We start from the raw sequence: 14,507 nt of genomic DNA on the forward strand, positions 1-14,507 counted from the left end.
GCAGCAATTCTGCATAACTCCTCCTCTTCCAAAGCCAGGGAACAAATACTGGTTGAGTACCAGGGAATTGCCAAACAGGTTAAATAAGACACACTGAACAAGGAGTAAGGGGTTTCGCGACAGAAATAGAAGTTTTTAAAGAAACACATGGACTGAGAACTCTTGGAATGAGTCAGGGTACTCAGAATGTTAAAAACCCAGTCATTTATTTCAAAGTATAAAGTTCAGGCTTGCTGGACAAACCCCACTACAGTCAACACTTAAAACGGACACCACTCTACTGTACATTTAGGAAAGAAAATTAAAACCTTCAAAACCTAATAAAAAAAAAGGGCAACCAACCTGCTACAGCCCAGTTAGCATTAGACCTTGAGAGGGTCTTACGGCATCTTATTATTTACATTTCCAACTGCAACAAACAGACATTAGGATGCGAGTTTCCTACAGGGGTTTACTTTTACATTTGAAATGGTTGATAAAATCCTCAAGCTAGGACCACCCAGAAGGTATGTGATTGCTTAGTTCCCTTATTTACAAAAAGAAAAAGAAAACATTTAAATATTTAAATGATAGGTACTCAGCTATTGCTACATATAAAACACAAAACAAAAGCTCAAACATGATAAAGTCATTTGAGGACGAGAGCAGAGTGACTTCGGCTCCTCCCTTTCGGCTGGCTCAGTCTCCTACTCCAACAAACCCATGTCCCTTAAATATTTTTTAAAGCCATTTGCCCAGAAAATAATTAAGGAAGACAGAATCACATGATTACACAGGTATTCTCTATACCACCAGGACATGTGTAGTTCCATGGGGATCAAACAGGCCACCCAATCACAGGCAAGTGGGATAAAATTACCATATTGAGGATACTGAAATGGCCCGAGGAGTCAGGAGGACACTTGAAAGCTTTCTTTGTAGTACCTATGGGGTGAAATCACAGCATGTCAAGAGAGGAAGCCTCACAGAGCATTCTGAATCATATCCGGTACTGGGAGACTCATGGGAAGTGAAATACCTGCCATATCACACTGACACTAAGTGGTAATTCTGAGGATATTTAAAGTAACTGGAGCAAGCCATCAGAACACCTGTCCAATACTAGAAGAGAGCTCTGGAGAGACGCCACTGGGTCCCATGCTTGCTTTTCATCCTGTTTGCAAAGGTATCCTTTATCTGGCATAGGTGGGAGTAGGGGGAAGAACACCTGTCTGTGAGGCAAATGCTAGCCCAACAAGTATTTCCCAGGAAGAAAGCTCTGTTCCTTTCATAAAGTCATACTGCATCACACAGTACACAAAGCACTCTGCAGATTTAAAAAAAAAAAAAAATCGAGCCTGGAGAAACAGAGGGACACAGACACCTTGTACAGTGAACTGTTACAACATGGTGTCTTTGTATGCCATTAGGAAGAACACAAAGAGGCTTACTCACACTTAAAACAGGGTGAAAAGTACTCAAAGTGCAAAGGAGAGAGTAACAAACACAGCTGTTACCACTAGTTACTATATAAACATCTGATGCTTCATCTAAAAATTTTCAGAAGTTTCCGGGAGTCCCAGTAAGGCAATACTTACCAGTATTGTCAGGCTAAAAATGTAGCAAACTTGAATCCCCCAAAAATGGGACAACTGAGCTTATTTGTAATACTTTGAGAAGAGATACCTGGAGTAAAAAGTCCTCCACTCTCCCCCACAGACAGCCAGATAAAAAGCCAATACCCCTCAGCACCTACACTTTGCCTCATGAGTTGAGCACATTTGGGAAACCCAACATGGTTGCTGCCCAAAGAAAGCATCATGATAGATTACCTGAGGAAACTGTCCGCAAGTGTATTTTCCTCTTAATTACAGTCTCTGCCTACACCTTCTTTCCAATCTGGAACAAACAGTTTTCAGTAATTACCTTCTGCAGTAAACCTACATCTAGAGCCATTATTTGGGATTTTTTTTTCCTTTGACAAAAAACACCCAAGTAAAAGCCAAAACAATAAAATAATATTAATTCCACTGGGCTTTCCTCACATGATTATAGAACACTATGGAAACTTAAAAAAAAAAACTAGTAAATATATAACAATTACTAAATATAAACAAACATATTCATCCAGAGAAACTTTCATTAGCCAGTGAGCAGACCCGCCAGTGAAAACCAGTTTGAATATGTGCTTTCTACTACAGACAGGAATGATGTTGAACAGAAGACCAACACTGTACCCACATGACAGGAACACAGTACAGAGGTACTCACAGAAAATTTCTTCCTTTCCAAATCCCATTACCGTAACACTGGCAACGACTCCCCATGATCGTGCATCTTAGCAGTCCTAGCTACATGACTGCCAGCCAAGTCTAACTTGTGGGAAAGTGATTCTCACATGCTCTCCTTTTTCTCAGTGAAGGGGAGGAGCATTTACATCTTGGCAACTGCAGGCTTCCTTCATTAACTAACGGTCATACCAAAGATGACAGAACACCACCCGGTGAAGTCACCAAAGACAATTTCGTCGTAACGATTCCTTCTGTAAGCCATCACAGGGGCAACTACACAAAGGAACGAAGCTCCTGCTTTTATGCCAGGACAAGGGAACAGCCGATGCAGCTTGTGAAGGTAGAAATACAACTTAAAATACCATGAGGGAAGACAGCTCAAAAGTGCCTTCAGACTCCACGAACGCCTCACTCATCCCTAAATGCTCGTCCTCCCCTCAGGTCTTGAAAGTACCTGCTGACTCCCTGCAGTTGCCAAGCCTTGGAAATGCAAGGCTGAGCCTGAGTCTAGTGACCTTCTGAAGGAATGAGAAACAGTAAAGTGAGCAGATCTACCTGCAGTGTGGAATGACCCAAAGGACAGCACTGAGGCTACATCCAAAGCTGATGAAGTCACACTCCAATTGGCACCAGCAAAACAGTTAAGACGAAAGCAGCAAGGACCTCATGAGAGTCAAGAGGAAAGAGAGCTCCCCTGGTCTTCCATGAATTCTGACGTGCACTGCCTTTGAAAGGACACTACCCCAGGAGTGCAGAGATGAACAAGAACTTCCTTCAGAGTCTCTAACAGTGTAACATGGATATTAAACAGGCTAAGAAATTTGTTCCTAAACAATATGGCCTATTTTATGCAGAGTTAAATGATGGGCAAAAATAAAAATATGTTCTTAAAACATAACAGTAAGTCACAACTTTGGAGCTGAATGCAGTGATGTCACAGAGAATGAGCATACACATGTCCACACCTTGTTTCTAAAACACTTAAAGGGTATGGGATTTTTGGTGGCAATTAAGAACCAATGGAAGCTGAAAGAAAGCTACACCAATGGGCACACGGTCTGTGGTCTGTGGACTTCTGTAGTTAAGGCACAAACACAAAAGGAGAAGCCAGATTAGGAATCTGGGGTGAGGGTAGGCCATTGTTCACCTCGTCAGCAACTCAGAAGAAATCAAAGAACACACAGAGGGAATGTTTCCTCTGCTCAAATCCATCTACTTTAAGCTAAATATTTTCCTTTCTTTCTTTCTTTGGGTTTTGTTTGGATTCTCTAATCTTCTAGCCTCCCTACGAGGCAGAATCCCACCAGCTCTGCACCTCAGAGTCTCAATACACTTCCTACTGGAAGAGAGGTAAATCTGAGAGGGAAACGGGAGATCACGCTGTGATAGACACACAACTAGAAATTTAAAAGTTCAAAGAAAGGAAGAAAACACACAAACACCCATACGTATTCCCCAGCCTCAAAAACAAAGCAAGGAATAAATATACATTTCAAAACCCTGAAGTTTGAATTGTTCAGGGAAGACTTGCTTTATGGGCTGAATTTATTTTGCTTCCGGTTATAAACAAACGTAGTGTATACAGTCATCTGTCCAGGAGATCTTGCACAAGGTGATTTTTACATTGAATTTCATGCACAAGATTAAAACAAGCCCAAAACGTGAAACTGTCAAAAGTGGAAGCTAAAGGACTCCAAGGTCTAAGTGTTCTGGGAGGAGGAGATCACGTCCGTGGACTGAGGGTCACAGAAAGGCCCAAACCGGCCGTAAATGTCCTTGGCGCGCACTGCGAAGTAGTATTTGCTGCCAGACACAAACTGCGTGAGAGTACAAGCCATCGGCAAGGGCAGGGCTTTGACTTCCCCAATCTTCTTCCACTGTGAGGGCACGGTGGCACTGGGCTCCTCATGGTAGGCATACAGATGGTAGCTGTCCACAGTAGCACAGCTTCGGTCCACTTCCAGGACGCTCCACGACAGAACAATGCCATTCTGACTCTGAACGCGCGCTAACTTCAAGTGTGGTTTCTGAGGCAGAGAAGTGCTGGCAGCTTCCGGGGGCAGACGCTGCGGCTGTGGGGCTTCTGGTAAGGGCGCTGGATGCAGAGGGCGTGGGGGCTCCTAACAAAAGAAAAGATGGATTGGTTTCTAGCAATTACAGAACCATTTCAGAAGACACCTTAGTGAAGAGATACCAGTTTACACTAACAACTCCACAACCACAACCAATTTTGCAAGTTCTATTCGGTGAACCACAACCAATCATGCCCCAAACAATAATGCTAAACTTTCTCAACTAGATTTCCTGACCAAAAATACTACATTCTCCTTGGAAAACAAAAATCCCTTCCCAGTGGAATATCATGGAAGAGATGTTGACACAAGAGGAACCAACTCTGTCTAACAAATACTTTACAGTTTAACGTCTGCTATAGAGTCTCCTTTTAGAAAAGGATTTAAGTTGTGTGTATCATATACATGGGCACACACAGCCACTCACTCTAAAACTACTGTCATAGAAAGACAGCAGCACGTGCATGGATAATGCTGAACCAGCATTCCGGGCTTGGGGAGTCTGGAGGAAATGCGGACACTGCAAAGGAAGGAGGACTCACAGATGCAAAAAGGCAGAATGTGCCCCCCCCCACACACACACGCACACTGTTCACGGGGAACATGAGCAGCAGTGGCAGAGGAAGCGGGAGGTTAACCGACAACAACGAATGCTAACACTTTCTTTGGCATAAGGTACATAAAGAAAGATCTAGAAGAGGAGGCTATGGCCAGTGATTCAGAAGCATGGAAAACCCTGCTGACCTAACCGTGCACACAGCATCACAGTTACTGAAAACATTGCCACCACAGCTGTTTGGAGATGACAGTGATAACAGGCTTTCAAAAAAGTAAGAGCCCGAAAACAGACACAGTGAATCTAAGTGGGACATAGCACTCGGTGACTTTCTGGAGTCAAAATGTTAAACCTTAACCAACATTCCTGAAACAAAGCATACGTCTGAATTTGTATTCAGGGTGAGGAAGCAGCTGAGTGCTAACCCTACTGTGTGAGGCCCTACATTCAATATCCATCACCCAAACAAACCAAAGCAACACAGTACTCAACTGTATGGATAGTTTGAATACATTACTGAATTATGTGAAGGGCCAATAATATAATATGCTTTTAGATTCCAACACCTTAATATAGTTAAACTGCCTAAACTATAAGTCAAATTATTTGAAAATCTTCAAGAAAAATTATAGCTTAGTCATGACAGTGCCTAAGGGATAACCATCGAGCTAGAGTCCAATACCCAGAGAAGGAAACCTGCTACTTAACATTATGAAAGAACAAGCAAAAAATACAAATCCTACTGTAACAGGGGCTAATCAAAGAACAAAAAAACGGGGCTGTCTGGGCATGTTAAGCCGAAGCTGGAAGGCGCTCAAATCATTTAGTGATGGTTCGAATGGAAATGTTCTGCTCAAAGGCATTCTTCCTGGTAGAAAAGAAATTACACATACATTTGTGGAGAGGCACACTCACTAGTTAACAGACAAAACCATGCTGAGAGAAGCCCAAGGGTAAGGAGTAACACACGGAGTGCTGTTAGCTTCCTGTAATGATCTCTTCCTGAAGTGACTTAGGGAAGCTGGCTGAAGCCAGGGGCTTGGGAAACAACAAGAGTAGAACAGGTTTGCCCAACTACTCACATCCAAAGGCAGTTACAACCAGTCAAGGGTTTTGTTTTTTCTCTTGGTTTTGTCAGTGCAGCTGGAGTTTCTGGAGTTAGAAAAGAAACATACTACTGGGTATTTACTTTAAAGAACCAAGTGTGGATGCACAGGAACATGGATCCTCTAGATGTTAACTTTTGGGAAACTGAGGCAAGAGATCATGAGTTTGCCCCAGTCTGAGTTACAGGTAGAGTCCTGCCTCAAAGGAAACTAAGAAATGTAGCATGTACTATAGGGATTAAGGGATAGACAAAACCAAACTGCCAAGTGCTGAAAACTGGTTAAACTGGTTACGAATCTATAGAAACTATATTAATCTTCCCTTCAAATGCTTGAAAATATGCCTTTAAACTGAGTTTTAATTGCATTAAAATAAAATTAGAAGTCTATGCCTCTAGCAAAACAGTTTAAGCTACTAAGAGTTCCAGATTTACAAAGTAAAAACTTTCAAAACTGGGCAAACTAGTCTATATTACTATGTTACAGTTTCCTGAAGAAAGCAAAGCATTTTTTTGTAGCTACAACAGAAATTTGCCATGCACCTCAAAACAGCTAGAACTGAAACCCTAAAGCTCCAGAGGCAGAGCTGATCTGGCTGGCTCTGGCAGCAGTGTGGGTGAGGACACGAACCACCAGACACCTTCATGACATACTACCTTGCACTGTTACTCTGTTCCCTTTTTGCCAAAGTGAAAGTACTACTACTAATCCCATAGGATTATGAGGGCTAAACCGTACAGGGAAGAGTCAGTCTACTGTTAAGAGTATATTCATTTTTTTTTCCCGAGACAGGGTTTCTCTGTGTAGCCCTGGCTGTCCTGGAACTCACTCTGTAGACCAGGCTGGCCTCGAACTCAGAAATCCACCTGCCTCTGCCTCCCAAGTGCTGGGATTAAAGGCGTGCGCCATCACTGCCCGACAAGAGTGTATTCATAAGAGTGGCTTTGACACAGATGCTCAATCAATGGTACTACTTTTACACTAAGATTAATAAAACTCACAGCTGCCAAACTCTTGATTCTAGGACTGGGGATGTGGCTCGTTCCACATACACAGCCATAAGCACTGGGGAGTGTGGGCTCGTGGGCAGCACACACAGCCTTGGGTCGGCTACTCAACCTCTGAATATCAGCAGCCCCCAGCAAGAAAGCCTAGAAAGTCCTTCAGCAGCAGCCTCGCTGTGCTCTGTGAGGACAGGCATTGAGCAGGTCAGAGACAATCAACCCCACGGAGAACTCTGGGCCCTCCTACCTCACCTCTCTGAGCCCAGCACCTGCCTCACATACATCCTATGTATGTTCATGTATGCACTACAGTACTCCTAAAATCAGTTATTGTCCTGTCACAGGACAATATGACTTTGTTTAAGGCTAAATTTAAAGGGAACTACTTTATTTTCTGTCCTTCTGTAACAAAATGCATTCCAAATACCAGTACATCATTTAAGATAAACTAATGACAACACAGCAGTAAAATTTTAGAAGTACAAAGACATAACATGAAGAATTTACACCTGAGTTAGAGGCACTGTCTGTCACCTCAGAAGCCTGGGCCATGACCCAGTCAGACACAGTGAGCAGAAGTCCTCGCTCACTGAAGTACTTTTTCCCAATGATAAGATAAAGTTTTCTAAAATGACCCTCTATTCGAGACAAGAACAAGCTATCTCCTTCTTTTGATAATATTACTTTAACAAAGGAACTGGCAGCCAGGCAGCGGTGACTAATGCCTGTCATCTCAGCACTTTGGAAGCAGAGGCAGGGGGGTCTCTATGACTTCCAGGGTCAGTGTCAGCCTGGTCTACAGAGTGAGTTCCAGGATAGCCAAGGCTACAGAGAGAAACCCTGTTGAAAGAAAGAAAAGAAAGAGGGAGAGAGAGAGGGGAGAGGAAAGGAGGGAGGAAGTCAACTGGAATGGTCCAGCAGCTTAGTGACTGAGGATGTCCGAAAGGAAGCCCTGACATTTACATTGTGCACTTGTGGTGGCCTGTGATGCACCGTGAGCTGAGGCCCTGCTGATCCTAGGGTCAGTCCATTGTTTACAACATACGTGGTTGTCTGAGGCACTCGAACTGTAACACCTGCAAAAGAAAATTGAGGGAAATATGAAAATTCTACTATAAATTTGTGTTTGGCCATTGTAAACAACAAAACATTTTTAAAAAAATTGTTAAGACAAGAAATTCCAATGGAAAAGTCTCTAGACAGCCAAGCTGTGACTTACACACGAGGAGGAAGAACTCCTAAACTCAAGCCTTTCACAAACACTATCCCAAGTGGCACTGTAGGCTGCACGCAGCAGCATGAAGGGAACTAAGAAGCAGGCAGACATGACAGTGATACATGACAACAGCAGACAGACATCCTCCTGAGGACGACTAGAAATAAAACCCTACACAATGGCTCTGTCCTCCAAGGGTGGACAGCAGCTAGACCGGATGGAGCCGATGACTCAAAGCTCTTCAGACAGAAGCTGCTAAGGAAGCAGTCCGTCCTTGGGGCTAGAGGCAAAGGCAACGCAGCAGTGAGAGCACTGGCTGCTCTTGCAGACGACCTCAGTCTGCTTCCCTGCACCTACATCAGCCAGCTCACAACTGCCTGCAACTCCTGTTCCAAGCCATCTGGAGCAGGACATCCTTTACTGGCCTGGACAGACAGACAGACAGACAGACAGATGAACAAATCTTTTCCCTAAAAGCCACCAGTCCTATGTTAGTGGAGGGCTCCCTACGTTCTCTCTTTATACTGCTAACCAGCTGAGGACACTTACTTCACACCAACGAAGACTGCTGGGACATTAGCAAGGTCAACAAAAGTAGAGAATTTAGAGCCGTGCCATCCAGTCTCCCACCATGCCAGCAGACATTCAGTATGTGAGCCACACTGAGTGCCAGGACTGGTCCAGAATTCACTCATGACCCAATCAAACAGCTGCCTAGAGAAAATCCTTACAAACCAGAGAGACTGAAAGCCAGATTATGGAGCCAAAGACTCCACTTGGTTTAATTTCCCTTAGAAATTAATAATTAATAATGGAATTTCAGTTTTTAAGACAGCTAGATTTGTGTTCTAATTTTATAAATATATATGCACAGCTATACATTAGCTATACATTAGCTTTGACATTCTGTATTTATGTGCACGTGGGATAAGCATATAAGTGACTCCTACACTGATGTCAATAAAGAGAAGATGGCAGAGGGAAAGACAGACAGAAGAGCAATAAAGTTGTGCTTCCTATTGTGGCCAAGGTCACTCTGTTTCACTCTGTGATTAAGCCATGTATTCTAAGATGTTAATACACATACATACGTTAATTTTATACAGATTGGGCATAATTACTATTTAAATCAACTGAATTTCCTGTAATATTTGAGACAACCTTTACCATAACTTTCCTTTTCTGAGTTAAGCCACAACTTACCAATCTAACTTCCATTTGACACGGTAGGAATCTTCCCCCCACCACACCCCCCAGACAGGGTTTCTCTGTGTAGCCCTGGCTGTCCTGGAACTCACTCTGTAGACCAGGCTGGCCTCAAACTCAGAAATCCGCCTGCCTCTGACTCCCAAGTGCTGGGACTAAAGGCGTGCGCCACCGCCGCCCGGCAAGGTAGGAATCATTAAGAGCACACTTTTTAACCTCAGCATGGAGGCGGTTGGGACGAGCAGATGTCTGTGAGTTTGAAGCCAGCCTGGTCTACACTGCAAACTCCTGTGCAGCCAGGGATATACAGGGATATACAAAACATAAATAAATATCAAATGGGGTACTATAATAACAAGTTAAATTGAAGATAATATAAAGACTGCAAGTCTTATAGCATATATGTCCAATATCTTCCTTTAAATCACAAGAAAGGTTGGATGCAGTGCTGCACTCCTTTAATCCTAGCACTTGGGAGACAGAAGCAGGTGGATCTCTGTGAGGTCCAGACTAGCCAGGGATCTTTGTATGGTATCAGTAATTTCCAATGGATACACTGTTACTAATTATACCATGCAAGTGTACTTAATATGACTGATAATCTTACGTCAGTATAGAGTAGTACACACACTTCAAAGCCATACATAAGAGAAGAGCCTCTTACTATTTTGAGGATTGACCTGACGAACAGCAGGAGCCTGCATAACAGTTCCTCGTAAGGGAGCCTGAGCGGTCGGTGCTGGGAGAGTTGTATAAACCACTTGGTGGTTTGCAGGAGCTCTTGGGACAGGGAGTCTTGTGGTCACCTGAGTTACTGGACGATGTGTTACATTCACGGTGGTTGGAGCTAAAGGAAGCAAACAAAAGATACCAAGAATGACGCCAATTCTATGTTTAGAGGATAACATGAAGCAGCAATTTCCACTACACAAAATCTAACCACAGGGGAAAGTGCTGTCAGACCATGTGCAGGTCGAGTGCACCTTCCCTGTTCCAGGTGTCTGTCTAGCTGAGCTAACGATGGCAAGGAACAGAGGCAGATCAAGCCATCGCCTACAAATAAGGGACAAGTTCTAGTTCAAGTCTACCATCCAACACCAGCCAGACTCCTCAACTCAGCAGATGAAAGAGAAACAAAGTAGCACAGCTGAAAGAACGGGTCTTCTGTAAAGGAATTTATGACCCTGGACCCTGGGTGTGTGTCATCTGTCTGAGGGACTTTTGTTCCCACGGCCATGTCACCATCATCATGGTAGCTGACTGATAAGGTCATCGTTAGCCCTCCTGCAGGATCCCCAGTACATCTCTCGTCCCATGGGCTTCCTAAGCAGGGTCCCCACAGACTCAACTGTCATTTTGGTGGTTTTGGTCTCTGTTCACTGAACTCAAAGCACTAGGCGCTGTGAATCAGTCACACACACATTTTCCAGAAACCTTCCTGGTAGCTGCTGATGCAGAAGCATGTCACAGCTTGGAACCTTAGAAGTAGGCTTTTTATGCAAAACCTTGACAGTATGTTTATTAAACGTACGGCTGTATTTAGATCCTGTTCCTGCTCTAATACACAGGCACTGTATACGGTGTTCTGCAGATGTTAAAACTGTTAAAACTGATGAAATTGGAAAAAGATGTTTTTGGGGGGACTTGATATGAAATTATTCTTCCCCCTTCCACATGAATTCTTTTCTAAGGGTACCAGTGTCCAAATCAAAGCCTTTTTGGAAGCTACATTTTATAATCTTGACATAAAACTTTTGTTTTACATTTTATTTTGTTGTGTGCACGTGTGACGTTCAGACAACAATTAATGGGAGATGGTTCTCTTCCTCCACCATGTGGGGCTAAGGACCAAGGTGCTAAGTCGAGCTGGCAGGCTTGGCAGCAGGTACCTTTACCTCGATGCTTGTTTGCACAGCACCCCTCGCTCCCAGCACTGGGAATGGACTCACGCTTACACATGCTCTCCTTGGTGCTCCTCGGAACTTGGAATGTAGGTCATGTCTAACCTACCATGAGTGCTGTGTTCTACTTCAAGTTGAGAAATGCGGAATTCTAGTAAGGCAATAACTCACTATTAGTAAGGCTACACATGCAATCCCAAGAGTGAGTTTGAAACTACCTCGGCTACAAGTGAGTTTAGGACCATCCTAGGCTAAAATGAGAGCCTAGCTTACAGATAAAGTGGAAGAGCTGAAGAGATGGCTCAGCTGTCAAAGACTAAGATCACAACCAAAACTAAAGCAAAACAGATAAAAGTAAAAGGAAATAATACTATGTATCAGGAAACTACAAATGCCAAAGCCAGTTCACTGGTCCCTTCTTTATTGAGTTCTGTGTTGTTACCATGGTAATACCTGAGCAGAGGTGAACTTGAACATTGAGACTGATGATGGCTCCCTCTGGTTCATATCCACCACACACACACACAAAACTCAAAGTGGCACTTCGGTGAAACTTAACAAATGTGCTTCTTGGTTGTCAGTAACTTTGATTCTTTTCTGTGGCCTCCTTCCCTTGAACTTGAACTACAGCAAAAGCCATTCTGGTTCTCCTCCCTACAGTCGTGAGGTCACTGCAGCAGTGTGCACAACACAGCCTTTCTACAGGAGGCATCTGCTGAAGGCCTGCTGGGTGACTGACATGGATGCTGGAAAGTGTTTCAAGTTTTCCATGTACACGGCAGAGCTGGCACAAGCATGACCTCATGGCCGTGACCTCATAACGGGAACCATTAGAGAAAAGAAGAGTAAGAATCTTCAAGCTTTTGAAATGGTCTAGACTAGTAAAGATGTGGTGACACTGCTTCAGCCCTTTAGCAACTATTTGCTCTTGCTAGTGTTCTCAAAAACGACTGACTCCTTTGGTTCACTGATGGGGTGGACAGTCATTGGCAAAGAAGCCATGTCCTATCTGACTGTCAGAATTACCTACTTTACAGTGAGTTGACACCTGGTGCCAACACTTACTTCCCTACATGTAAAACACAGCGTCCAAGAAGGTCTCTAGTGCTACATTCCAGAGAATTTACTATGTCCAAAGCCCTTAAATGGACATTCAACTAAAGGTTATATCTTGCTTACTAATTTTTTTACTCAGAATAGGAAGCAAGAACGTTTTAGCGTCTGATGACAACTACCAATGTATCTCTTTGCATAATGACACTTCCTTTTAAACCATAAATTACATATCACTGTAACCTTCGATAAGGCAAAGAGGTACAGAACTGCTAAGCGTTAAATGCAATGTAGTTATTTAGATAGAAAAATGACATTTGAATATAAAGACCAACATAAAACTTCTATGCAGAACATAGCACTTAGTTTTGTCTAGAAATAGCAACAGGATAAACAGTAGCTTAAGTGACAGGATGTGCAATAACATCAAGACTCTGAAAGGCAAACAATCCACTACGCTAAACTGCACACACTTACCGCACCAAGAACAATTTCGAAGATTAACACACAACTTGCTGAACCATTAGAAAATAATTTAGCCACACATTATTCTGGCATTGTAAGTTTCACGGCTGAACTGTCATTTGGCTCACTCAGGAAGGTGTGCTTCTGTAAGCGCAGCAAGTGACAAGAACCTGACCTGCAAGAAGCCAGGATGTCGTCTAAACAGTATAGGTGACACAGGCTAAGTGGTGAGAAGACACAACATTACCGGTTTTTGAAATGAAGCAGGTAAAATATTAGCACAAACTTCCTGATTGTGCTGTTCTGATTAAGTTTGGACCCCACAGACTCTTATGTTTGAATGTTTGGTCTACAGGGAGTGGCACTATTAGGAGGTGTGGCCATGCTGGAGGAAGTATACCACTGTGGAGACAGGCTTTTAGGTCTCATACATAAGCTCAAGCTACAGCTACTGTGACCGTCTTCTGCTGCCTTTGGATGCAGTGGAGAAGCCAGCCCCCATTAGAGTTTGCCTTGGTAAGAGAGTAGCCTTGGTCATGGTGCCTGTTCACAGCAATAAAACCCTAAAACACTGATATTATGGTAAGTTGATTAAAACCAGCTTGAGCCTCAGACCCTGCCTCAGGAATAGATTGCTTATGTAGCATGGTTAAGGCCCTTGGTTCAATCTCCAACTTAAAAAAACAAAATTTGACCAGCCCTCGAATGTCTTGGTTCTATTCAGAACAGTCACTATAACGAGGCTTTCTGGAGAGCTGAATCAGTTCTGCTCTTCAGAGTAGCTAATGACAATGACCCAGATCAAGTCTCGTTTATAATTACTCTCTATCCGTGTTGCTCCTTGGGGCAGTGAGCAGAGCTGGGTCACATTATACATTCAAATCATAACTTTCTCTTACAAGTTATAAGAACTCTTCTTAATATTCTTCTGATTCTTCCCCCTGCTTCCAGAGCCAGTGTGTCGTAAATGGACTACTAAAGTCCCTGCTTGGTGACTCAGCAAATTTACCTGTAGGCAGGACATGGATAGTTGCCTGAGATGGACCACTTGTCGGCACCCCAGATGGCTGGAGAGGAGGTGCTGGTAGAATGGGCTGCAGCGGTCGAGACACGGGCTGAGAAGTGCTCACAGTAGGCGCAGGAGGAGGGTTTAGCTTTTTGGGGTCTGTTAATTAAAATGCAAGACACTTGAGTGATGACGGAAGACACACGGTGACCCAGGCCCGACTTTCCTGAGACTCACTCATTTGCTTGCCACCTGCACATCACACTCTTCAGAAACAACACTTTTCTGTTCTCATTATGTGTGTTTTTGCGGATTTGAAAACTCAGTCAGGAGCTATTTAAAGAATTCCAGTTCACGCTTTTAGAGAAATAGTCTTATTCTCCATCAACGATCTTCTGGATTCAATACATAGTATTAACTTCATTGGAAAAATACATGTATATGTAATTTATTAATGTACCAAAGACATTCTTCTAGTCAAAGAGTGTAGAGTGGCCGGGCGGTGGTGGCACACGCCTTTAATCCTAGCACTTGGGAGGCAGAGACAGGCCGATTTCTGAGTTCGAGGCCAGCCTGGTCTACAGAGTGAGTTCCAGGACAGCCAGGGCTACACAGATAAACCCTGTCTCAAAAAAACCAAAAAAACCAAAAA

At 43.4% G+C, this 14,507-nt stretch overlaps 1 protein-coding gene across 1 annotated transcript in view; it reads right to left on the reverse strand.

The window, feature by feature from the left end:
* Window positions 1-172: 172 nt before the first annotated feature.
* Atf7ip (activating transcription factor 7 interacting protein) overlaps window positions 173-14,507 on the reverse strand; it is a 93,242-nt gene continuing 78,907 nt past the window's right edge. Inside the window, exons 12-15 of the mRNA XM_028781043.1 lie at window positions 13,859-14,014; window positions 10,095-10,277; window positions 7,972-8,084; window positions 173-4,390 (exon numbers count right to left, since the gene is read on the reverse strand). Of these exons, the coding sequence (XP_028636876.1) occupies window positions 3,971-4,390; window positions 7,972-8,084; window positions 10,095-10,277; window positions 13,859-14,014 (872 nt within the window). The 3' untranslated portion in view covers window positions 173-3,970. The remainder of the gene's footprint in view (window positions 4,391-7,971; window positions 8,085-10,094; window positions 10,278-13,858; window positions 14,015-14,507) is intronic.

The sequence above is a fragment of the Grammomys surdaster genome, unplaced genomic scaffold (assembly GCF_004785775.1).
Source record: "Grammomys surdaster isolate TR1022 unplaced genomic scaffold, NIH_TR_1.0 373, whole genome shotgun sequence".
NCBI lineage: Eukaryota > Metazoa > Chordata > Mammalia > Rodentia > Muridae > Grammomys > Grammomys surdaster.